This window comes from Sus scrofa, chromosome 1 (assembly GCF_000003025.6).
Source record: "Sus scrofa isolate TJ Tabasco breed Duroc chromosome 1, Sscrofa11.1, whole genome shotgun sequence".
NCBI lineage: Eukaryota > Metazoa > Chordata > Mammalia > Artiodactyla > Suidae > Sus > Sus scrofa.
In genome coordinates, this window is record NC_010443.5 from 12,102,227 (window position 1) to 12,129,361 (window position 27,135).

Consider the following 27,135-nt stretch of genomic DNA (forward strand, 5'->3'; position numbering starts at 1 on the left):
GTACAATAGTCACCCTGTAAATTTATTCTCAAATTTACTTAAGAGTTAATCATAAGCACTCACAATAATCTTCCTCAGATCAATACAGTTTCATCATCAAGGTAAAACCAACTAAAAACAAAGAACTGGGAAATATGAAGCCAAATTCAACTGATTCACAGGTTAAAGCTAAGTGGTGACTTAAATCTACATTCACCGTTAGCTACTGCATATACACGATATACCAAGCTCTTCAGCAGACAAAAGATAACATGAAGACCTTCACCTCAACTGACTAACAACTGACAGACGTGAAGGGGAGCCAAAGACACACCGATATTATAGCGTAGTAGAGTCTCAGCATTCTGAGACTCACCACCGTCACTCTGACAATTCGCTAATGATCCCAAGGTCTCTAAAGTGTAACCACAGGTAATTTCACGGAGACACTAATTTGAAATGTGTATATTTAAAAACTGGTGTATGGGGAAACAATTTACTTAACCATTAGTGACTGAACATCTTTTACTTTTCTCCCCTCATGTTCCCATGTACGTTTAACAGGGAATAACATACCAAAGTGGTATTTAAAAAGTGGGAGACCCTGGGAATTCCCACTGTGGCTCAGCAGGTTAAGGACCCAACATAGTCCCCATAAAGGATGTGGGTTTGATCCCTGGCCTCACTCAGTGGGTTAAGGATTCAACATTGCTGCAAGCTGCGGTGTAGGTCACAGATGCAGCTAGGATATCTCGTTGCCGTGGCTGTGGTGCAGGCCGGAACTGCAGCTCCAATTCAACCCCTAGCCTGGGAACCCCATATACTGTGCGTGTGGCCATAAAAAGAGGAAAGAAAAAGTATATAAACCGTGGATCCATGAAGACCTTAACACGACCTCAAGGCAATAAGAACACAGGGCATGATTTAGCGCCAAAATAAAAAATGTTACTGAGGGAAGCATTCAGACAAATGACATGTAATTAGAAACAACAAATAGAAGTGAAATGGACTGATTAGAAAGAGAGCATTCATGTCACAGCTGTGATTTTGCTTCTATACTATTTACACATGTAGCAGGCTCATCAATAAATCTCTCTTGACAAACAGTAATTATCAAAAAGGATTGGAAAGTAGCTATTTCTTAATGGCAATGCATTAAAATCTCAATAGGCTCCTGTGCCTTCCTACTAGAGAATCACTGAGTACCAAAAAGACACCAAGATGGGAATATACAGTGCATAGCTTTGTATATAGTAATCTTGACAACATTTGTGAAAACGCTAACCTTCACAGCATATTGTGTATATAAGCATATTTATATTTTTTTATTTATATATTTATAAATAACTGATTAACAAAATAGTCCTATAAAAAGCCTTAAATCCGCAGTTAGGAAATCTGCACAGTTGAAGGAAAAGGTAATCTGAGAGATTTTCCAAAGTACAAAGCAATTCATTTTTATTTTTATTTTTTTGCTTTTTAGGGCTGCACTCGAGGCATAAGGAAGTTCCCAGGCTAGGGGTCTAATCAGAGCTATAGCTGCCAGCCTACACCACAGCCACAGCAAAGCCATATCCGAGCCGCATCTGCAACCTACACCACAGCTCATGACAATGCCGGATCCTTAACCCATTGATCGAGGCCAGGGATCAAACCGACAACCTCATGATTCCTAGTCGGATTCGTTTCTGCTGTATCATGACAGGAACTCCCAAAGTACAAAGCAATTCAAATGAAACAGTTGTTTAAAGACACTAATCAAGCAAAAATTAATCCAGTAATCCAAAACGAAATGTAGTTATGGAAGTCCCTGGTGGCACAGGTTCAATGCCTGACCTGGGAATTTCTGCATGCCATAGACATAGCCAAAAAAAAAAAAAAAAGGACAAATGAAAAAAAATGTAGTCCTATTGTATCAACTAGAGAACAGAGAATAATACACTAAGAGCCAGTTAAAAACTAGCAAACCTAGGAGGAAGTAATGAGGACATGGACTAAAGCATCTGTGTAAGAATAAAAAGAAACGGGAGGATGCAAAATTTATTTTTAAAAATAATTCACTGGATTTCATGACTGAAAAGATACAAAAAAAGAGAGACACCTAAGAAAAATTCCAGTTTTCAGGTCTGTGTGTTTGGGAACATAATTTTTCTACTGACATAAAGGGGACGTCTAAGAGCAAGATTGTAGTAGACAAGTTTAGATTGGAGCGATTAACCATACCATCTCATGAGCACATGTACATGATACCCAGATGATCTGGGACTGAATCCCAGAAGGGAAAAGCAAAAACAGTTTTTCCTGAAGAGATAAAGAGTTGAAGAGATGAAGAATAAATTCTGAGGACTAAATAACAGAGAGAGAATAAGTGGACCAAAAGCCTATCAGGTCTATGGATAAAATCATTTCAAAAATAAAGCCTAAAAAAAGAGCAGTACAGCAAAGAAAGATAGTATTACTTTTCATCTCTATGACATTGTTAACTATTGAGCACTATCATACATGCTGTATTGCTTTTACCTTCAGAATGGCTCAATAAGATTAGTGTTTACTATTTGAATTTTACAGATCTATAAACTGAGGGTAAGGAACCTAAGTAAATTCAGACTGTTATTAAGCTACATAACTATGTCTCAAACCCAGTTCTTCTGGCTACCTAACACTCAGTTTACAAAAACAAAGTCTACCAGATAGCATCCAACTAAATATACACAACTGAGTCACTGAGTAAGGTGGTAGATAATTATGCAAAAATGCCACGTAATAGCATGAACCTAACTAATAACCAAGAAGATGTAAAGACAATAGATTATGATGCTTACATGTCTACTAATCAAGTAATGGCTAAATAAGTTTCATATAAACATGAAATTAAAAGAATAAGTTTTAGGAGTCTTCCAACCCTTTTTTTGTTTGTCTTTCTGCCTTTTCTAGGGCCACTCCCGCAGCATATGGATCTAGGCTAGGGATCTAATCAGAGATGTAGCCGCCGGCCTTCACCAGAGCCACAGCAAAGCAGGATCCGAGCCGCGTCTGCGACCTACACCACAGCTCACAGCAACGCAGGATCCTTAACCCACTGAGCAAGGCCAGGGATCGAACCTGCAACCTCAGGGTTCCTAGTTGGATTCATTAACCACTGCGCCATGACAGGAACTCCAAGAGTCTTCCAACACTTAACAAGGAAGCTCACTTTCTCTAAAGGACGTAGTTCAAATACCATTAAAACAGACCAGCTCCATCTTTCTCCCGAAAGTTAACACACAAAGTGTTTTGGGTTTGAGGGGAATATTACAAAACTAATATGGTAATAGATGCTGACTGTGAAAAATTCCAAACATTGAAAACTCTCATTTACTGCTCCCTATTACCTACTAGTCTTTTAAGAAATGACCACTGCTAAAAGGCTGGTAGGTTACTTTTCAGAATTGTGTGGTTGTGGGGGTGTGTGTGTGTGTGATATAAATGTGTACATGTACATACATGGCACACAGACTTTAAATACAATCTGGCGCAAAATTATACTCATAATAACTATTTAAAATTCTTTTAAAGGCCTTGCTGGATTTAATAAAACACTGAAATTCTTATAAATTACAACCAATGATACTGGTCCAAAATGCATCATAGTTTATATTTTATTACTGTCTGCTGTCAACTGTTTTGTTCTACAGCAGAACTGCCACAACACTGTCAATCAACTATATACCTTAACACAAAAAAAAAATTTTTTTAAGTTTTGTTCAACTATTTCTCCAATCTGGAAAATACGTTAAATATAATCTAGCACTTGCTTTTTTTCTTTTTGTCTTTTTAGGGACGCACTTGTGGCATATGGAGGTCCTCAGGCTAGCGGTCGAATCAGAGCTGTAGCCTCCCGTCTACATCACAGCCACAGCAATGCAGGATGCAAGCGAGCTGTGTCTGTGACCTACAACACAGCTCATGGCAACGCCAGATCCTTAACCCACTGAGTGAAGCCAGGGATCAAACCTGCATCCTCACAGATACTAGTCAGATCCGTTTGTGCTGAGCCATGACAGGAACTCCAATCTAGCACTTTCTTTATAGCTCATATTCTCCAAAACTTTTTTTTTTCTTTTTATGGCCACAACCACGGCATAAGAAAGTTCCTGGGCCAGGGACTGAATCCAAGCTGCAGCAACACTGGATCCTTTTAACCCACTGAACCAGGCCAGAGATCAAACCCGAGCCTCCCCAGCAACCCGAGCTGCGGCAGTCAGATTCTTAACCTACTGAGCTACAGTGGCTACTTCAAAAAATTACTTTCCTTCGTATACTTTTTCTCTAAAAAACTAAGAATATTAGAACTAGCATTCTTTAGCTTTCCAAGTGCCTTACAATTTATTATTATTTTATAATTTTACATGTTCAAACCAACTTTTTTGAGTATTTAAAATTTTATTTAAGACAACTTCTTTTTTTTTTTTTTTTTTTTTTTTGGTTCTCTTCTAGGGTCACACCCGTGGCATATGGAGGTTCCCAGCTAAGGGTCTGATCAGAGCTGGAGCCACTGGCCCATGCCAGAGCCACAGCAAAGCAGGATCCGAGCCTCGTCCTCGACCTACACCACAGCCCACGGCTTAACCCACTGAGCAAGGCCAGGGATCAAACCCGCAACCTCATGGTTCCTAGTTGGATTCGTTAACCACTGAGCCACAAGAGGAACTCCTAAGCCAATTTTTAATGTTTCGAAAACCAGCCAGTAGTTTAAATATTTAAACCAATTCTGAGAGGTAATCAGAGAAGGCATTACCATCCCTATTTTTTATTTTATTTTTGCCTTTTAGGGCTGCACTTGAGGCATATGGAAGTTCCCAGGTTAGAGGTCAAATTGGTCAAATTGGAGCTGCAGGTGCCAGCCTACACCATAGCCACAGCCACAGTCACTGCAAGGCCAGATCCAAACCATGTCTATGACCTACACCACAGCTCACAGCAATGCTGGATCCTTATTTTACTCAGCACGGCCAGGCATCAAACCCACATCCTCATGGATACTAGTCGGGTTCATTACTGCTGAGCCACCGTGGAAATTCCTCATTACCCCTATTTTTAAAATGAGTAAACTGAAGCTAAGAAAACTTAATTTGAAAATTTACTCATTGGGGCTAATATTTAAGCGATCCTAAAAGATCTTGTCTAATCACATTTTATAAATGGTAAAACAACTATCTCCTTTCTTTCCAATTATAATTTAGCACATCTTACTTTGAAAGCAACCATATTAATTTCATAGCCTTGTCTTGCTTTAAAATATCTGTGCCAGGAGCTTTCTAAACAGTAGCCTGTGAAAAATCTAAAGAAAGCAGTTACAAAGTAGCTACTACTATTAAAATGAAAACAATACACCAAGGATACAGCTTTATAGAGCAGTTGTACTCCTCCTACAAAGACGGTACAAGATATGATACTCGAAGGCTGTTGTGACTTTTCTGCAGAGGGCTGAGTTGCTAGAAAACTGCTGGCTAAGTGGGTGTTACTGCACACAACACTTCCCTGCCAAGAAATGCATGTCTTCCTAAATCACCCTATTTTATGAGCAGGAAAGCAGCAGTACAATAGTCTACTCCTCATCCTGGTCTAGAGGTAGCATAAAGTGATAATAATTTACTAAGAATCACAAATTCCCACTCCTCTTCCACCTACAATGCACATAAATAAACACTACCAAAAACTCAATCACACTGAAAAAGTAAAAATGAGTGAAGACACAGAAAGCAAAAATTTCTTCTAATTTGGCGGCTAACTGTGTGCCTCTGATAAAGTGTGATTCTTAACAACTTTCATTATCTTTGGCTCTTGATACTTTATCTGCAAAATGTGTCTGTTAAATGATATATTATCATAAATCTTTCAGGTCTAAAATTTATTTGTGAAAATCCACTTTAAGCATTAACCAGGAAGTAAACAAGGAACCCAATCATAGAACCTAAAGCTACAAATGTATAACACGACTATAATGGTTTTATAACCCCATTCTAAAACCAAAGAGAACAGAAATTATTCTCCATGGGAGAAAACAAAATGTGTAAATATAAACACATACATATATAAAAACAACACTTCAGTTTAAATTTTCCCTGGGATCCCAACAACCCACCTGCATTTAATTTCAGTTCTTTCCTATGTCTTTTGTAATATTAAAATCTAAAAAAAAATGAATTTTACCTCCTAAATTTAGAATAATTAATCTAGTAAGTGAAATGACCAAAATGAGAAAGAATAATTCATTTGTACCCTATTAGCTAGAATTTCTCAAATAGATACGAGTTCTATTTCTAATAATATAGTCCTTAAATTCACAATTCCATGTCCACAATAAATTGGTTATTATACACAGAGTTAAAGAATTATGTAACTAAGAGAAGCTAATGAAACATTCAATGATATGAGTAGACTCAATGTTAAGGAATTCTAATAACATTTCATTCAATAAAACTTAAGCCCTTAATTTTATTCACTGACCATTCAATTTACTAAATTTTATTTTTTTACTTAATGATTTTTATTTTTTCCATTATAGTTGGTTTACATCAATTTACTAAATTTTAACTGCATTTAAGAACATCTGGTTGTATAAGCAGAATTCTAAAATCAAGCAAATTCCAAACAGAGATGCTTTAAAATATCTTTATATTCACACATACAATGAGACAAAGGGTCAAGCCTTATCTTAAAAAAAAAAAAAAAAAAGAGAGAGAGAGAAAGAAGTGAGCAAGATAAAAGATTCTACAAGATGTGACCATAAGCCTTTTTCTCCTCTCTCTCTACATAATTTCCCTACACAACTATACCCGCTCCCAAAACTCGGTCTCTAGCCTGTTCTTTCCAAGTACCTGACCTATATCTAGCTGGTTATCTCCAGACACTAAATCTTCAAGATATACAGAGCTCCTTCTACTGGATTCAACAAACTGGTAACAGTGTCTTTGGGTGGTTGAGATATGGGTGATTTCAATCCTCCTTCCATACGCTTTCATTCTAGGCAAAAAAAATGAGCCCCCATTCAGACAAGATAGGGAGCGTTCAGGGTGCTATGGCCGTAGACCGTGCTCTCATTCAAACCAACCTGTTATATTTCTCAAGTTTGTTGTTCCTCCCAGTGACTGGTACGGTAACATTTTATCTACCTGTCACTTAGCCACTCTCCTCCTTATATTCAGGTCCTTATTATCATTAAATTCATTTTGTATTCATCTAGCCGTCTTCCATCACTACTGTAGTTGAGTAATACCTTCTCTACACTAATTTAATCTTGCTTCCCCCACTCTCCTCCCTCCATTGCCCTGCCCTGTCCCATGATGATATTGATCTAAAACACATATTTAAAGCTTGTGCTTTTATTTAAAACTCATCAGAACCTCCATTTCCTTCTGATTAAAAACGAGGTCGTGTGCATAGTATGAAAGATTTTTCATCAGAAGATCCTTGCCTAATCCTTCTCTCAGAACTCCTTCTAAGCCCATCCCCTATCCAAAGTTGCCATTTCCTTGAAAAGGGTTTTTATCCTTTACTTTACACAATGTCTCCTCCTCATACTCTGAACAACATGACATACACAGAATATATACATATTATACACTCCCACATCACTACTCTTTGTATCCTAGTGGTCATATCACATTACTTTCTTTCCCATTCTTTGTGGTAATCCATTCCCAACCCCACTCATATTAACATGAGCTGAGGAAAAGGATGGAGATGTCTAATTAAACACTCTGCAGAACACACTGCCTGAGAGACAGCCAACAGATAGAAAGAACAGAGCTCAAAGGACCAGTTATTACTTTCTAGCATTCTTTCTGACTACTATCTGCTATCACATTAGAATTTTCAGGGGCTATTACTTACTGAATTCTAGCAATTGGAGAACTGTACTGTACTGTATGTATGTAGAATGAAAAAACTTGTCTGACAAGCTTAAAGGACTAGTAAAACATAGGAAGCACTCAGAGTTCCCCAGTGGTCTAGTGGTTAAGGATTCAGTGTTGTCACTGCTGTGGCTCAAGTTCGATTCCTGGCCAGGGAACTTCTGCATGCCATGCATGGCCAAAAATAAACAAACAAAACAAAAAATAAAGGAAGCGCCCATAGAGTTGTTTGGAATCATTCATTGTTACAGCTCTAGGAGGCCTGCCATATTTCATTCCTTTGGTTCCCAAATGAATCAAAGTACTAACTGGGAAATTCTGTGCTAGAAATGATGTGCCCGGCTCTTGCTAACTCCTTTAGGACATTAATCCTTTTCAGTTAAAGTGGTCACAACCCTTGTTCCGGTAATTGGTACCAAAGCAGAGACAGGCCTCTACAACAGGTTCTGAGTTCTCTGACAGACTGGGAATAAGAATTTGGAAAATTTTGCCCAATAACAGGAATTACTGTAAAAATAAAAATCACTTTTCTTAGTGTTAAAAAAAAAAAGCCAAATGTGTTACTAATCCTTGCAAAAGCAGTCACTCATATCTCAATAAAGCATTAAAAAAAAGAGGCACTTACTGGTTTATTAAATGCTTATAGAAAAACTACTAAAAGAAGTCATTTCAGCAAGAAATATACAACATGGTAAAAACTCATTTTGAAGACTTATTCAAAGGTGTTGATATTTAACCAGGCACAAAATAGATAACCTGCATAGAGATTCTGAGATTTTATTAGGTAAATGAATATTAGCATTATCAGAAGACTTTTTCCCTATTTCAAGAAAACTCCACAAGCAACTACTCTCACAATGGTTTTCAACTTTGGACAATACTTTAAGAATCATTCTCATTTATTCACGAAAGCATTAAAGAAAGAAAAACTGAGTTACTGTTACATATATTCCTGAATAGTATTTTTTTTAAGATTCTATAATACACGTGTACTTATCACTAAATGAGGTCTGGGTTCTGTGTCCAATTAATGACGGTTTTTTCCTCCTCTCCCTTTAGTGAGATAGTGCAGCTACACAAGAAAGTATCATGAACGGGAGGTGGGAAGAAATGAGCCAAGCTTTTAAAAGTTTGCCCCCTTTGGTGCATCTTTTATCAAGTTTTCAAGCAAGAATGCTCACTCCGCAATTAATACGAAAGAAACTTTTAGTTGGTTAAATGTCACTAAATCGGAAAAACAAGAAACATACATTTCCAGCACACACCCACACACACTAAAACTGAATGTAAGTTCCAGGAGGGCAGAGTTTCTTGGGTTTTTTTTTTTTTTTTTTTCCCAGTCTGTTTCGTACACTGTTAAATCCCTAAGGGTCTAGAATAGTGTCTGCACATCTGCGTTTAGTGGTAGTGTTCAAAAAACATCTTGAATAAATATTCTCACCAAGGCAGCTTTTAAAGTTACTTTGTTTCTGTTTCTGATGCTAAAATAAGGCTTATACTCCTATAAAGAATATATCTTCCTGGCAATTATAATTGTTTTGCAAGTAGCAGGCAATTAAACAAGTTCTCAGGTTTCAGAGTGCAGCAGCACCATTATGAGTAGGGCCCACAGCCTATTTTTGCAGGCCCTCAAGACAAGAATGGTTTTACATTTTAAAAGAATTGTGAAAAACCAACGTAATTATGCAAAAGAGACCTTAAGTGGCCCACAAAACCTAATATTTACCATCTGGCCCTCTACTGAAAGTCTACTAACCCTTGTGAATGAAGATTTCATTCAAAAGATTTCACTTAAAAGTTTTTTGAATATGTACTTTCACCTATGAATTCAATCTGCACTAACCAACATATCTTTCACCTAAGACCTTTTCCATATCTAAACCTCTAAATTATGGCTTATGTGATTTGAAAAATGTTAAGGAAATGGTTTTGGGTTTTTTTTTTTCACCAAAGCATAAGTGGTTATAATACTGAAGCTAATGCAAAGGAGGATTAAAGATAATTTATGTTTAATGTTTTACATATTTAAAAAATCACAAAAGTGGATGGAGGAAAAAACAAAATAAAACAAACAGGAAAAAAAGCCAAATTATAGTCAAAGGAATAGCAAAGCTACATTAAGGGGGGAAAAAAATAACCAATCAATGTTTGAACACAACACTTTGATGATATACCCACAGGCGAAACAAAAAATGAACTACAAACAAATATTAAATTCTAGCTAATAGGTTTATTTTCACAGACATACGGTTTAGCAGTTCTGCAACTACTTTCTGTGTATTGCAGGATTGCTCAAAAACATGAGGAAATACACTGGACAGCAGGATCTAGTTTTCTCACTGTCTGAGAAAGGGACTGCAGATTTGGAAAGGGGAATGGCGAAAATGAACCCTGCAGTGTTAGACTGTCATTGAGACATCAGGATGAATTCCTGGTTTCTTAGATAGGCAGACGGATTAAAATAAAAAAAAAAATTGTGTATACATACATCTGGGCATGTGCATACATATATATACAACTTCTAGCTCAATCTGTTAACAGATAACCACCAGAAGAAACTACAGTTCCTTGGAGAAATGGCTGATTGCAGGGTTGGGGTGGGAATACCTTATTGTACAAGAAAGTGAGTACAGTACTCAAAGGAGGAGGAGTACGGGTAGGCATGAAGGAGTTCTGACATCAAAAGACCCCAATGAATTAAAAAGAACACTTGAGTTCATACTGATAGGCATAAATACATAAATGGGGAGAAGAAAAAGCTCTTGCAGAATGCCAATAATAAAGAAAGAAACAAAGAAAATCACCATCTGACAACCGTCTTAGGACTGATTCGGGCAAGAACTAACTATATGCTGGGGGGGAAAAAAAACAGTGAAAGTCTAATGAGTAACAAGCTATGTGCATAATTTCAAAAATATCTCCCCATAAAATGCTTGTTACAAAGTGAAAAACAGTAATTTCACAACAGAAAAAATTCTGCAGGAAAAAAGTCAACATCCCTAGGAATGGGACAGATAGACATCACGTGCTTCCTGAGGACACAATATCACTTCTGGACTATTCCTGCCAAAAACGCATAACGTGAAAACTAACCATGAAGCAACAGCAAGAGCAGACAAATCCATACTGAGGGAATTCTATAAATAACTGGCCTATTCTCATCAATCATCAAAGGTCATAAAAGACAAAGTAATAACCAACTTCTCCAGATTAAAGGCCACTAGAGAGACAAGACACATGAACATAAGTGTGATGCAGGCTCCACTCTTTCTATTCAGGACATTACTTGTATAATTACTGAAATCTGAACAAGGTCTGCAGACAATTGCATTATATCAATATTAATTTCCTGATTTTGATAACTGTACTATGGCTATATGAGAGAATATCCTTGTTTTTAGAAAATAGTTATATTAAGAAGTAAAAGCCATCCTTTATTGAAATTGGCTCTCCAAATATTCAGAACAAAAAGTTTACATGTGGTCATGTATATGTAAAGAGAGGAAGAGAATAAGAAAGCAAATATGATTAAATAATTAGAGCAATCAGGATGAAGTGTACAGAAAAGTTCTTTATCATTCTTACAACTTTTCTATAAATCTGATATTGTAAAAATAAAGTTTAAAAAGTGGGAAAAATATTTAATTTATATGTGGACATCACGCTAGCAAAAAGAATTGTGAAAAACTGTGTGATGGTTCTCCTCAACACAGAGTGTAAGAAACACCATCTAAACCAAGAACTGAGATGCAGGTCCTTCCAGCCTTAGCTCTCATACTTACAAAGCTGCGTTTTCTCAGGAAAATCACAATGGTAGGCCTCAGTTTCCTTGTCTATAAAATAAGGATAGTATCCTGCTTTTCTCTCAAGTTTATCCTAAAGAGCCACTGAAACTTGATAATGGTTGGGGAAAAGAAGGGCAGAGTATGAAATATTATGTACTATAAAGTGCCTCACTTTTTAACAATGTTCAGTAAATAAAAAGTACTTCAAAATGACACAAGCCAGACCTTTTTTTTCACTATAGCAAGCAGCTGTTTTTTGGAAACTAGACATTTGCTATGTGTTTTGGTTTGGAAAATTTTTTAACTTGTTCAATATTCTTTTTCATTTCAATAAATTCAAGTACCTACATCTTTTTTATCATAAAACTTTATAGTATCAAAGATGTTACTAAAGTAAAGAAAACCATTAACTAGGGCTTTGGCAACCTTTTTTTTTTTTTTTTTAAGATATAGATGACATACAACATCATATTGGTTCCAGGAGCACTAGTCAACCTTTTAGATATTGTGACCCAAAATAAAAACACCATTGTATCATTTCCCAGGTTTCTAAGATCATAAAATACATGATCCAAACTTTTCATCCCTCGCTCATAAGCTACTCAAACGAGCCCCAAAGAATTAAATCAAATTCAGAAAATAAGTGTTTATAGAAAAGAAACACAGATACCAAATTTTTTCAAGTATTTAGGGAAAAGTTTGTTTTAAAAATAAAAATACTTGTTAATTTATCACACCACATTCATAAAGCTTTGGTCAGCACTTAAAAGTATTTTGTAATCATTTGCATGTGGAGACCAATATCTAACTGAAAAACGGAAACATTCCCAAAACTACATTCGATAAAAATAGTTATGATTCCAAAATGCCAAAAGAAATTTAATACTATGACATGCAATGTGGTGCAAAATAAAACAATGTAGCTCATCTTATTCCCACTGTTGAAAACGTAAGGTCCCTCGGAGTCAGGAATACCTGCTCTACTCTGCAGCCAAGTGACTGCACAGAAAGCTGATGAGCTTTACAAGAACATAAGCTCCAAAAGGGTATGCTTTCTGCTTGTCTTGGTACCACTGCATCCAGCAGATAGAAAAATGTCTGGTACATGGTAAACATTCCTTAAGTACTGGTTAAGTGAATGAAAAAAATGAATGAATGAATGAATGGAATCCTGGATTTTTCAAGTTAACCAATAAATTATACTAAGTTGTAGAATCATTTTAAAAACAAATTTGGGGAGTTCCCGTCTTGGCGCAGCGGAAAGGAATCCGACTAGAAGCCATGAGGTTGTGAGTTCGATTCCTGACCACACTCAGTGGGTTAAGGATCCTGCATTGCAGTGAGCTGTGGTGTAGTGGTATAGGTTGCAGACGTGGCTCAGATCTGGTGTTGCTGTGGCTGTGGTGTAGGCCAGCAGCTACAGCTCCAATTAGACCTCTAAGCTGGGAACTTCCATATGCCAAAAAAAGAAAAAAAAAAAAGAAAAAATTGCCATAATTAACTTAATGGCCATAAACTACCTTCTAAAAACATGAACAAATGATCTATACTGTCCATTCTGACTAAATGCAGTAATGTCAACATTCCTAACCTATTTTCCGACCTACAGTAGATATAACATATTTACATATTGTTCCTTGAGTTTAAAATATAGTGTATCGGAAACTGGCAAGCAGAATTAGAAAGATGAAATAAATGCATAAAACCAAAAGCAGAAAGACAAAATGCATCATGTTTACCACCAAACTTGAGATAGAACCAACTCAGTCAAGAAATCTGAGGCTATAGAAACATTTCTCACCAGCATTTATTTCTACCAAAATCTGCTCCTCTATAATTAGAAAATCAAAACTTTGATTTACTTTTATCTATCTCCATTACTGTAGCATATCTGTCAATGGTCTATTGTCATCTTATAGTTTGAAGAACTTCCTCAAAATATAAGACGTATTTTATTTTCAACCATCAAATTCAGAGACTGGTAACATTTATTTTACAAAAAGTTACATGGAGCAGAATGCAAGTAAATGCGACAAGGGTTTAGATATGATTTATGCTCACTACTAAGCCCAACTTTTTTTTCACTTAACCTATTTTTTGTGAAGAAATTCAACTTATTCCCTACATGCTCTCCTTAAAATTACTAATGTATTTTCAGTGACAAACTGTATTTTACTTCCCAAGTACTTCCCATGCAGTTAAGATATCATTTCACTACCAATTTAAACCTAATTATTTTCCAAAGCGCCTGCCTTATGTGGGTTGTAATTATCTTACTATGCTTCTTGTGTCCATGCTGCTGGAAAAGCAGTCTGTAACAAGCAGGAGTAGAGGCACAATCCTGAGAGAGAGGAGCAGAGAAAGATGTTGAGAAAACAAAACCAGATAAAATGAGCTCATGTAAGAGTTCAGGAGCTCAGCCAGTGTTCAAGGTCAAGGTTGATTACATTCTCTCATACCATTATGAGTTAGAAGTTGTCCAGTAACAGCAAAACTGGCCCTAGAAAGACACATTCCACGTACAAGTAGCAGTATCAGCACTAATTCTAAGCCAACTACACGTCTAAAAAAAGGCACAAATGATCATAAAATATGACTAGTTAGAAGACTAGGGAATACAGATGTCCCCCAAATGTCAACAGAAATTACTGTAACAAACTCAATGCTAGACTAGAATAAAATGATTGAACTATATATATCTCATCAATTTCAATGTTGCCAAAAAATTTTATATTTAATCTTGAAAGATTAAGACTAAAACACTTTCAAATCATGCGGAGTCCCCAAAATCATTATTATCCATCTCAATTATCCCTGTATTCTAAATTTTTTTTTTTTTGTCTTTTTGCCATTTCTTGGGCCGCTCCCATGGCATATCTCAGCAACATGGGATCCGAGCCACGTCTGCAACCTACACCACAGCTCATGGCAACGCCAGATCCTTAACCCACTGAGCAAGGCCAGGGACCGAACCCGAAACCTCATGGTTCCTAGTCAGATTCGTTAACCACTGAGCCACGACGGGAACTCCTAAATTTTTTGAATACTGGTTAAAAAAACTTTTACCATATGTTGTCTTAAAATGAAAAACAATAAAGCAAATATGATTTGAAAATAGCATAACATAAAACTTATGATGAATTTAATCTAACTGAAACTTTCAATGGAACAGCCCCCTCCCCACTCTCCCCTTTTAGTAAGAAGTGAAAAACCATAAACAGAGTTTTGATTTAAAATTTCCCATCTAAATTCCTATACGCCTACAGTGTCACAAAATGACCTTCAAAGTAATGCTTATACTTTAATTAGTAAGTCTTCACAATATTAATTTTATATTTAGTCAAAGAATCCTCCAGCTAATACAGAACCTAAAAACAATCTCAAATTAGTCACTTATTTCGCAAAGAAGAAAATCTTAGGTCCAGAAATGTTAACTGCTTTGCCCCAGATCATTTAGCTACCTATTATATCATCCATCTTTATTGAGCATATACTATGTACTAAGGCACTAGTTATATATCAAGGATATGAAGCAATGAAGACGTGGTCACTGTCTTCATGGAACTTACAATCTGGTGGGAAAGGCTAATACTCATTATTTAAAATTGTAGGAATCACTAGAAGGAAAAGCACAGAGTGTTTTAAGACAGTTTATCAGGGGATCTAACTCAGAGATTCTCAACCAGGGTGATTTTTGCCCCCCAAGGGCATTTGGTAGTATCTGGAGACATTTCTGTTTGTCAATAGCGGCATCTCTAATGGGTAGAGGCCAGGGGTGCTGCTAAACATCCTGCAACACACAGGACAGTCCTTCACGGCAAATAATTATCCATCCCAAAATATCAATAATGTCTAGGATGAGAAACCCTGATCTAAACCATGAAGGGCAAGGATGGGCTAGACAAGGCTTCCTTCCTTTAGAACACTAGGATTGCTGTATCTTTAAGGGATTTTCACAAGGCAGAAACAAACCATAGCCTAATTGTTACAATTAATCAAAACTCCCACTGGAAAGCTGAAACAGGAGAGAAAAAGGAGACAGATTTCCCTGACACAAAAAAGTGAAAGAAAAATGTTATGCTTTACAGCTGCTTTACATATATTCCCTTTCCTAAACCACGAAAGAAAGCGTAAAAACATTCACACACTTTTATTATTTGCAGTACCTTTCCCACTAGTCTCTGCCAACCAATACCTACAAGACACAGCTAGAAAGATTATAAAAAGTCCTGTAGTTAGGCAAATGAACACTCTCAATATAAACCTGGAATAAAACAAATGGGATCTTACTTTTGATGTGAAAGACAAGGCACAAAAGAGGAAAAGGTATTGGATGTTAAAGTGACTCTGGAAATCTGCATCCTGAAAAGGTTTATAGCCAAAGGATCCCAAGGACAAAAAACACTAAGAATTTAGATGGCCAAAGATGAGTAAAGAGTTTATGAACCAAGGTAATCCAAAAATTAAACTGCAGTAATTTTCCTGACGCATGGAGCATAACAGATGCATAACAGATTCTTGAATTTTCTATGTATCATTTGAAAAGTTCCTGTATTACTAAGGGCCCTCTCCAAACGAGTTACAATTTTAAAAGGAGAGGACCACGTATTGCTCTTCTCTTTCCCCTCTTTTCAAAGACAAAACCCCACCATAAAGACCTCCATACGGTGGCATTCTTAAGGACAGGGTACAGCTATGCAGATCACATAAAACTGCCGCATTCCAGCAAGCGACTAGGGTCCTCAAGTCACGCACAGACACCAACACATCACATCATATCCTTTCCACTGAGGTGAGAACTCTAAACCATCGTAACAAGTAAATGCCACCAGCTCTACGCAGCAACAAACCCAGTATCTTACAAGGACAATAATTCTAGAATTAACTCCTCAGACCAAGCACTGACCCTTAGGGAGTCTTATTCTCCCATCTGGACAAATTTGCTTTCATCATTTCAGAACTGACATTCGTGGTCGTGGGATTAACTTTCATCATAATGATGATGCTTAACTGGAAATTCTAGTTTTCCCACAAAACTAGCATGGGGGTACTTAAATATCAATTAAATATCAATTTTTGAGCCTCAACACTCATGATAATTAAGGGGAATTTACCACATAAAGGATCCCTGACAGTGAATTTGAACATGGGGTGGTGAGGCCACAAAACCCTTTGAGAAATGGTGTGGGGAGAGGGGGGAGGCAGTACAGGCTATTCATGACTCATATCCTGCATAAGGCTATGAATTTTCAGATTGAAACTTATCCAGTTTGCAATAAAAACCTATACTCTTAATTAAAATTTCTGGCACGTTCCTGTTTTCAAGCTAATGCTGGCTTGTTTGTTTTTTAGTCTTGAAAAATCTGAGAACTAGCAGGGCATAAAAGCTAAGTATTTCATATTTTAAACATTATGCTTAGAGCTAAATTGTGGTGCCTTATAAAGTAAATGGAATTTCCTGACAATACTTCAAATATACCTTTAAATTTGGCAGAGAAAATTTTGTTGGGCTCAGCCCAAGGACAGATGCCTTTAAAAGCCAAATTCACTGTAGGTAAACATTCCAAAACATCCTTTTCTCCTAATCCTGTAACTCAGATTCCTTTTTTATTTTTGCACTTTGCAACACATGATTTAATGGAAAAATATTCTGAACTATTTCCTACTATGTACTTACTTGAGACAACAAGTTTTTACTACATCAGCAAACATTATAAAAAACTATCAGGATTATGTACTTTGTTTTTAAAACAAAAACGGTATATTCTTCCGAATCTTCTTCAAAATAGATTTCCCTTCCTTAATTCTGATTCTGTACTGCTACTATTTTTAAATCAACCCCATTTTCAAACATGGTGAAGTCTGAGCATATTAGTAAATAAAGGAGTTAAAAGATGTTTCAAGTTCTTCAAAATCCATGTGTGGAAATGAGGAGAGTGCTACATACACTAAAATGGGAATGCTACTACAACTCTCAAGTTACTGTAAAAATTAGATGAGAAAAGAGGTGAAACATGAAGCTAGCCAGATATGTCAGGCCCCCATCCTTAAAGTCAATACTGAAATGAAAAACCGTAACATGTCTACTCCACTGTGCCCAACTGTGACCAACCACAGAGTGCAAACCACTTGATTATATCTCCCACATGGTGGGGAAGACTGGGAATGGAGGATACACACTGGGACCCTCCGCCCCCCACGCACGAGAGAGACACCAATCAAAAACAGGTAGGGTAAAAAAATAACTGTAAGGAAACAGGATTTTCTTCACACTTAAAAAACAAAACAAACCACTTTAACATTCTATTAGTGCTGTAGCACTATATGTAGCAAATAAAAAGGCTACATAGAGCTGTGGGGTTTTTTCCCCCTGAAGAGCTCTGAAACTATTAGCAATAAATTGGAACACAGTATCCTCAATTTTTATTCCAGACTTTAAAGGACGGAGAAAAAAAAAACAACAACAAATAAAACTAAGAGCTTTTCAAAGTATTGCCTTGTTCAGATTATCACAGTAATTAAGTCTGGTACTTTAGAGTACTGTGGATTCGAACCAAATTTTGCAATTTGACACAAATTATCAGCTATATATTCATAAAGTGAAAGGAAAAGATTCCCATGTCCTTTGCTCTGATTTGTAAAAGGAAGCAATCAAAAAGAAAAGAAAATCCAGTATTCAAAAGACTGCTTGCTCTCATGGACCTGTATCACTGCTATCTACTCTAATACGGAGAGTCTAATTCACGTGATTTTTATCGAACTTTTAGCCTCTTTGCTAAGCTTCCCAAATGCCAATTCTAGAGGGAAGGAGGGAGGGAGGAAGAAAGGGGGGGAGACGGAGGAAAAAAAACAAAACTGTAAGAGCTTTTTAAAGTATTGTCTTGTTCAGATTATCACAGTAGTAAGTCTGGTACTTTAAGAAGTGAACATTTAAGACTGTTAATTACACTACTGAACAGAATATTATTAGCACTTCCCTATCAAAAGTCCTTAAAATGTATGCGACCTTAGTTAACATCACATTAAAATACTTTCATCTTAGGCACACCGGTAAGGATAACTCTGGGTTTTGTAGATATGTGCTTGCTATGCTTAATGTTTACATTACGGTGTATTCAAGTCAGAGTTTTAAAAAATTGTGATAGTTTATCGAAACTTGTCTCCTTTCAGACGAGTAAATTCAACTGAACAGTGAAAACTGGACACCTGCATGTTAAACATCTAGCCTTTTATCTGACTTGTGAATGAGCCCGTGGGAAATGCTTCCCCAGCATCTTCCTTCTCTGCCTGCTTGCACAGCTCTCCCTGCCATGTGTGCCTTTCTGTCGTGACGATGAGGAGGAGTAAGAATAGGAGAATTGCAGGATAACCAAAATGCAAAATACCCTCGCCTCTCGATCACCCATCCGCTTAGCCTAGGTCCCTAGTTGGCAGGTTACCTAGCCAACGGTATCTCAGTTATAAACAAACACTATGTGCAAAGTGACCACAAATCATCACCCCTGTAGGGGCTCTTCCAGCACTACCCCCAATCGGTGCCTGCCTTATTAATGACCCAGGGAAGGTCTGGGCCGCGAAGCCCGGCCTCCAGTTAAAATCCCGCAGGCCCAGGAAAGAGGTGGGCGGGCCAGGCCTCGGCGGAACTGACCCGGAGAGACCAGCCGGGAATCTCCGGGGGAGGGCCCAAGCGAGCCTTCCCTCCAGCCTCGCAGCCATACAGTAGGATGCTGGAGACACCGGAACCTCCCTCCTCCCCGGGGCGGCCCTCCCCCAGCTCTCCCCTCCCCGGAATTGGGGGAGGGGCGCCGGGGCAGAGAAGCACCCCTCCCCCACGGACACAGCTAGGCCGCCACTCGCCCCACCCAGAAAAGCCCTGCGGGCCCGTGCCCACCCTCCCAGCGGCGGCCCCGTCCCGGGCGGGGGGGGGGGGGGGAGGCTAGACTGCAATACCAACCTCGCTATTGAAGGTTTTCACAGCCTCCATGTTGTCGGTGCAGAGGCCCGGAGCCCGGCGGCGGAAGAGGCGGCGGCCACTGCACTGGGTGGGGAGAGCGAGACGGGGGCGGCTGCGCGGCCGCGAGGAGGGGGCGCCGGCAGGAGGCCGGACCGCTGCGACCCCGGGCAGCAGGGGAAGGGCAAGCACTGGCGGGGAAGGGCTCCCTCAGGGGCAGCGAGGCCCCGGCATGGCCGCTAGGGCGGGCGGAGCGCCGGTCCCGGGAACAGAGGCGCTGCCGGGGCGGGTCGGCAGCGGGCGGGGGAGGGGCTGGGCCGCGGCGCCTGCTCTTCTCCGCCCCGCTCGGTCTCGGGCCTCCACCCTCTAGCCGGGGTCCCCTACTCTCTCCACCCCCTTTTTCCTCTGCCTCCGACAGGCTCCTGTTTCACCTCCCCGCCGCTCGGGCCGCAGGAACCAGCAGCGCACCGCGAAGACGGAGGAGGAAGCGCTGGCAGCAGTGGCTGCGGCATCCAATATGGCGGACACGAGTCGGGCCGCGCAGCTTGGAGATCCGCGGCACCGGCCAGCGCGCCCCCTGGCGACTGCACCGCGCGGGCCCGGGCTGCCGCGCGGAACCATCGAGCGCGCGCGGGCCAGAGCGTCGCCGTCCGGAGGCCCGGCTCAGCTCGGCCCAGGACCACCCTCCCATCCCCGCCCCCGCCCCCGCCCCCGCGCTTCACCCCCTACCCACGCGGGGCCGCAGAGGGAGTGAGTGCCGCTGCCCTTTGGGCCACTGCAAAGCGTCGCTCAAAGAAAAACCCAGATGCCCCCCTACAAAGCCGCAAGTTTAGGCAATAATGTTTCCATGTGGATTGGCCCCTTTACATGAGGTTTCGATGCTTTTCAGAACTTCACTGGACAGTGACCTAAAGGTTAACAGCCGGAAAAGTTCCTAGCCAGACACTTATGTAGTAACGACGTGCCCAAGCATTTTCCTGGCGTCTAGAGAAAACGTTAAAAACAAAAGCTTTGGATCCGGTTGGGGGCAGGGGGACGAGGGAAGCACGCCTGCAACCAGCAAGCAGTTCAGTGCAGGAAATGCACGCTGCATAAAATCCGGGGGGACTGGCGTGGTACAGACAATGAGTGCATTTGTCTGTAGGGCGGGAAGCGGTTTCCCAGAGCGCACGAGATTTGCATAGGTGAAAGGGAACTCATCTTTTACAGAAGATGAATTATTCTAAAGGAATCTTGCCCTAGGTTGTTTAGAGACGGGTGCATACAGATTTCCTGGATGAAACAGGAGGTGCTGCTAGCAAAATGCCTTCTTTCTCACCTCGTGCAATGTAAAATAACCGATACCACACTAAAAGCAAATATTTAAAAGTCGGAGGTGTATCCGTGAGCCCCAGACACCGCCTTAGAATCGTTTTCAAGCAACCACTTCTCTCAAGTTCACGCAAAGGAAAGGGAGGAAGATGAGCAGAGTTTTATTCGAGGATCGTTGGAAGCAAGGTACTTTCTGTGAGAGCTGAGCCCCGAGCTGTGTGAAACTGAGGAAGCCAGCCCTTCTCGACTTCTTCGGGTCTGCTGTTTAGAGTCTGCTTCGTTAACGTCTTTAACATTGGGGCTGGCTACTTAGAATCAAAGAGGGATAACGTCATCCATTAAGAGCTTATATTTCCACCTTCAAAATTTCTGATGATGTCACAAAGCTCTCCATCTCCCTTTGCCTCCCATCCTCATAGACCAAGCCGTTACCATCTCTTGCCAACAATTGCAGTAGCTTCCTAATGTCCCTGCTTATCTTCCTAATTTTCATTCTCCAGATTGTAGCTAGAGGGATTTTTTTTTTTTTTTTTTTTTTTTGGAAAGACAAAAATCAGATCAACTCACTCCCTTGCTTAAATCTGTTTAAAACTTTCCCCTTGCACTTCAGATCTTACTTTAAGCTCTTCCCAGAACCCGAAGGCCCTACCTACCTCAGCTCATAATACTTTCCCCCTTGCTCTCTGCTCTGGCTACACTGGTCCCCTTTATTCCCCGACAACACGAAGCACTTTCTTTCCTGGGACACTTGGGTGCCTCTGCCCTTAGTGGGGTGCTGTGGTTCTCATTCTTCCATGGCTTGGTCCTTGTCCTTTCCTCTTGCAAGAGGTCTCTCCCCATCAGTTCATCTACAGTAGCATGCACTGACTTGCAGAAATACCCACTCAGTTGTAATCACGCCAGATTCTAATGCAGAACAGTCACTGCTCTGGCCTAAGAGGGATCCTTTATTCAGTCATTCGTTAATGAATGTTGACGGAATTACTTAGGCCTGAGAGATTAAGATGCAGTACCAGCTAAAGAATTAAATCAGTGCTTAATATGTTATAGGACTTCATTTCACAAAGCTTCTACATTCAGAAAGATTGCAGGAGGCATACTTTGATCAAGGAACAGGAAAAAAGCAGAGAACAAATGAAGCACGTTCTTTTAGTGAGAAGGAGATAAAGCAAGAGGGAAAATTGAGGAGGGTTAGAGGGGGCTGCGGGGAGTGGGGAGGACCAGTGCAGGGACTAAGTGCAAAGCTTATGCACAACCACACATACCCCTACCCTTGAAAAAGGCGATGCCCATAGCTGTAGTTTATGTATTTAGGTATATTAGGATTCTGATTCCACCATAACAAACTAATTTGAGCTAGCTTGAGCATTAAAGACTTCATGCATGCTGATTTTTCTCCTGTAACCCAAATCAGGAATGCAGATGAGCCTGAGGAACGATGGACCTGAACCGGAAGACAGCACGTCTAAAGCACCTAATCTCTGTCTACTCGAGTTTTCTGTCTGTTCCTTTATCCAACTCTGTTGTACACAGCAGGACTGGACTCTGGCTCCTGGCTTTATAGTTCTAATCACCTGGAGGACCTGACTGGAGACCTCTCCCTCCCAGTTCCAACTGTCTTAAGGGAAAAGTAAGGAATCCGAGTGGCCCAGCTCAGATTAGGTGACCATCACCAAGAAACTTAACAATACTTCATATTCTGGCGATGGCGGATATGGGAAAGAGTGGGCAGGAAGATTCGGCCAATGGAAGAGAGATTCCCCATCGTGAATTATGAAAAGTCACATGCCAGAGTTGATGGCATTGTCTTCCGAACGAGGTCATCCTTGGCCTTTCCCTCAGGACCTCCTCGTTTCTGGGAGTAACTCGTACGCTGTACTTCAGCTGTAACCAAATGGTCAGAGTCAAGACCATTCTGGAGTTGCTCTTACCATTGAACTTTCTGGGATGGAGGAAATGTTTTGTGTTCGCGGTGCCCGATTCAGTAGGACTAGCTCTGTCTGATTAACATGCCCTTGAAATACGGCTAGTGCATCTGAGGAAACGACTGTTTCATTTTATTTCACTCTAACTGGCTCAAAGTTAACTATGTGCTAGTGAGCACCACACTGGAAAGCAGAGGTCCCAGCTAGAGAGGACTTACTCCAATGAATAGGGCATGTCCTTGAGGGAGTGAGGTAGCAGCAAGCAAAATCCAATTATCAACTATCGTAAGTAATGATATATGTTATGAGTTATTTAAAAACTGGGTTTATGTGAATTATTAAAAAAAAAAAACCTGGAGCGTTGCCTAAACCAAAACTAATGGAAAAAAATTAAAATTTGAAATTTCTCAGGAAACACTTCTGGAATGGTTTAGTAAATCAGTGCATCGAAACAAAATGAAATATATATAGCCAGTGAAAATGATTAGACTGTGAGAAACGATAGGACGGTTCCTCAAAAGTCAAGTATCCTATGATCCAGCAATTCTGCTTCTGGTGTTCCCCCCAAAGGACTGACGGCATGGACTTGAACAGCTCTCTGTCCTCTTGTTCTCAGCAGCACTTTCACGATAACAAGGGTGGCATCAACCCAAGTGTCCGTGGACAGGTGAATGGACAAAACAAACAGAATAGGGTATGTACATACAATAGAGCATCGTTTAACCTTAGAATGGACGTTCTGACACAGGCTACAACATGGATGAACCTTGAAGACATTATACTAAGTGAAATAAACTAGTCATAAAAAGACAAATGTTGTATGATTTCAATTATGTGAACTACCTAGAAGAGTCAGATTTATAAAGCCAGAAAGTGAAATGACGGCTGCCAAGGGAGGAAAGGAGGGGGATGGAGAGTTAGTGTTTAATGGGCATGGAGTTCATTTGGGGAAGATGGGGTGGTTCTGGAAATGAATGGTAGTGATGGTTGCACAGCAATGTGAAGGTACTCACTGTCATAGAACAATATACTTAAACATATTTAAAAATGAAGATGGTTATATTAAGGGTGCTGAGATTGTGAGGGGTTTTTTTAGAGAATATTTTTGCCCCCTTTTAGTAATTCGGTAATTTTATATTATTATTATTATTATTATTATTATTATTATTATTATTGTCTTTTTGCCTTTTCTAGGGCCACACCCGTGGCATATGGAGGTTCCCAGGCTAGGGGTCGAATTGGAGCTGTAGCCGCCAGGCTACACCAGAGCCACAGCAACTCTGGATCGGAGCTGCATCTGCGACCTACACCACAGGTCACTGCAATGCCAGATCCTTAACCCACTGAGTGAGACCAGGGATCAAACCCGCGACTTCATGGTTCCTAGTCGGATTCGTTAACCACTGAGCCACGACAGGAATTCCTATCTTAATATTTTAAATGGGTGCAATATAACTCACCAAACTTAATACTGAAACCAAGTATATTTCCTGAGAGAACCGTAAGATATTAAAGATACAAAGTAAGCACTTTACTTCTACCGGCTTGGCTTCTCTAGGAATTTTGAGTTTGGCAGGTGCATCTCGTTGTCTCTTCAAGAGATGGTTCTTCAAATGGCTATAGGTAAAACATCATACATTATTAGTAGTAGTGGTTGATAATTAAAAAAAAAACAACTCAGGTTTCCTGACTTCGTAGTTTGAATATTAATCTCAACACTTGCCCCTCACCAAGTAAACCAACAGATTTCTGTCTTTCTCCTTCACAAGGAATCTTTCGTGACTTCTGACATGCTCCTGACCCAAATTATTTGCCCAACCCACAGACACAACCTTCAATTATTCCTCAGACTTTCCAAATGGACACCATTACAAATTGCTTGTGAGAAGGTGGGGGGTTTTTTGTTTGTTTGTTTGTGGGTTTTTTTTTTTTTTTTTTTTTTTTTTGTCTTTTTGCCATTTCTTGGGCCGCTCCCACAGCATATGGAGGTTCCCAGGTGGGGGCTGAATCGGAACTGCAGCCACCGGCCTACACCAGAGCCACAGCAATGCAGGATCCGAGCCGCGTCCGTGACCGACACCACAGCTCAGGGCAATGCTGGATCCTTAACCCACTGAGCAAGGCCAGGGATCAAACCTGTGTCTTCATGGATGCTAGTCAGATTCGTTAACCACTGAGTCTCGACGGGAACTCTGTGAGAAGATGTTTTTTTGCCTACCTTAAAGTTTGATGCAGCTATTGTGAAATGAAAGGGATGGTGCTGACTATCCAAATTTTCATTCATTTCAGATCATGAAGAAAGAGAACACATTATTTTGTTTCTATAGAATGAGAAGACTGAGGGTGTGACGAGAGAAGTTATATCACCCCACAGGCATTTCTTTCTATCCCTAGACTCAGTCTAACTCTCGGATTCAAACGTCTGTCATCAACTGAGGTTGTAATGATAGCTGGCATCAAAATGCTGTCCAAATAAGGCCTCACAAAATAACAGTACCTTGTGGTCACCATCTTTCTCATATGTTGGTAGATTAATAACTTAATTCAAGACCGATGATAGGTAAACACAGGACACAGACATATGCCGTCCAGAATGCAAGTGTGTTAATTTGCTGTGTGATAGATCTCATTCAAGTGATTGGAATTCTGTCTACTATTCAAGGCAAAGTCTTTTACATCAAGGTAGCTGGAACGCTAATAAACTGAAAGTTGCTTTGACTTATTAAATTGTAAAAAGAGGCGTTCCCGTTGTGGCGCAGTGGTTAACAAATCCAACTAGGAACCATGAGGTTGTGGGTTTGATCCCTGGCCTCACTCAGTGGGTTAAGGATCCAGTGTTGCTGTGAGCTGTGGTGCAAGTCGCAGATGCAGCTTGGATCCCATGTTGCTGTTGCTGTGGCTGTGGCGTAGGCCAGCGGCTAAAGCTCCGATTAGACCCCTAGCCTGGGAACCTCCATATGCCGCGGCTGCAGCCCTAGAAAAGACCAAAAAATAAGTAAATAAATAAGTAAATTTAAGGTCTACAATAAGACTAGTAAAACCATGATCTTCCAGAGACTTGATTTTATTGATCACATATTAATTTATACAGATTTTAATATAAATCTGAATATATCAAAGCGCTTTTTAAAAATCAGTTGGAGGTGGTGTTGTAGTCTGGATTGTGTCTCCCAAAATTCATATGCTGGAGTCCTAATCCTCAGAACTTCATAACGTGACTGTATTTGGAAGCAGGGTCTTCTCTGCACCCCAGCTTTATTGAGATATAATTGACAAATAAAACTGTATACACGTAAGGTGTACAAGGCGAGGTTTAGATATGTATTGTGATATGCATAACACAACCCAGCCGATTCACCTATCTGTCACCTCCCATAGTGAACACATTTTGGGGGGTAATAAAAACACTTGAAATCTACTCTTTTAGCAGATTTCAAGTATGCATTACATTTGTATTAGCAGTCGTCGTCCTGCTGTCTCTAGAACTTATCCATCTTATAACGAAAGTTTGTCCCCTTTGATCACTATCTCCCCACTTCCCCCACCTTCTAACCTCTGGTAACAATCATTCCACTCTCTGCTACTATGTGTTTAACCTTAAGAAAAAATTCCACAGATAAGATTATGCAATATTTGTCTCTCTATATCTGGCTTATCTCACTTAGTGTAATATCCTCCAAGTTCATCCATTTTGCTGTGAATGGCAAGATCGCCTTCTTTTTCTTTACTTTTTAGCATTCTTTTCAATTTTTTTAAAATTGAGGTATAGCAGCTGTACAATATTATATAAGTTTCAGGCATACAATGTAGCGACCCATTGGTTGTTCAGTAGCATGTTTTTAATTTCCACATACTTGCACATTTTCCAGTTGTCATTGTGTAATGAATTTCTAGTTCACACCAGTGTGGTTGGAAACGATGCTTGAGATGATTTCAATCCTTTTAAATTTATTAGGACTTGTTTTATGGCCTGACATACAATCTATCCAGGAAAATGTTCCATGTGCACTTGAGAAGAATGTGTATCCTGTTGCTTTTGGATGGGATAGTCTGTATATATTTGCTAAGTCCATCTGGTATGACATGATGATATGTCATTGAAGGTCGATTTTTTTTTTTTTTTTGCTTTTCAGGGCCACCCTCATGGCCTATGGAGGTTCCCAGGCTATGGGTTGAATTGGAGCTACAGCTGCCAGCCTAAATCACAGCCACACCAACGCAGATTCCAAGCCATGTCTGCAACCTACACTCACAGCAATGCTAGATCCTCAACCCACTGAGCGAGGCCA

The 27,135-nt window shown here is 39.8% G+C and overlaps 1 protein-coding gene and 1 long non-coding RNA gene across 14 annotated transcripts in view; one reads left to right on the plus strand and one right to left on the minus strand.

Moving 5' to 3' along the window:
- SCAF8 (SR-related CTD associated factor 8) overlaps positions 1-20,209 on the minus strand; it is a 234,328-nt gene extending 214,119 nt beyond the window's left edge. For 4 of the 12 annotated variants that reach the window (XR_002338279.1, XR_002338280.1, XM_021072006.1 and 1 more), the window contains exon 1: positions 13,937-19,503. Coding sequence is in view for 10 of the 12 variants with exons in the window: in XM_021072006.1 (XP_020927665.1) it covers positions 13,937-14,059 (123 nt within the window). In the remaining 2 variants the exon portion in view is untranslated. Of the gene's footprint in view, positions 1-13,936; positions 19,505-19,613 lie in introns of those variants that run through there. The other 8 variants (XM_021072026.1, XM_021072016.1, XM_021072047.1 and 5 more) reach the window with 5 other exon arrangements.
- LOC110256595 lies at positions 20,351-23,210 on the plus strand. 2 transcript variants are annotated; one of them, XR_002338284.1, is made up of 2 exons: positions 20,351-21,107; positions 21,972-23,210. It is a non-coding gene; the product is annotated as an uncharacterized LOC110256595 (long non-coding RNA). The 2 variants fall into 2 exon arrangements; XR_002338283.1 differs by having other exon boundaries at positions 22,336-23,210.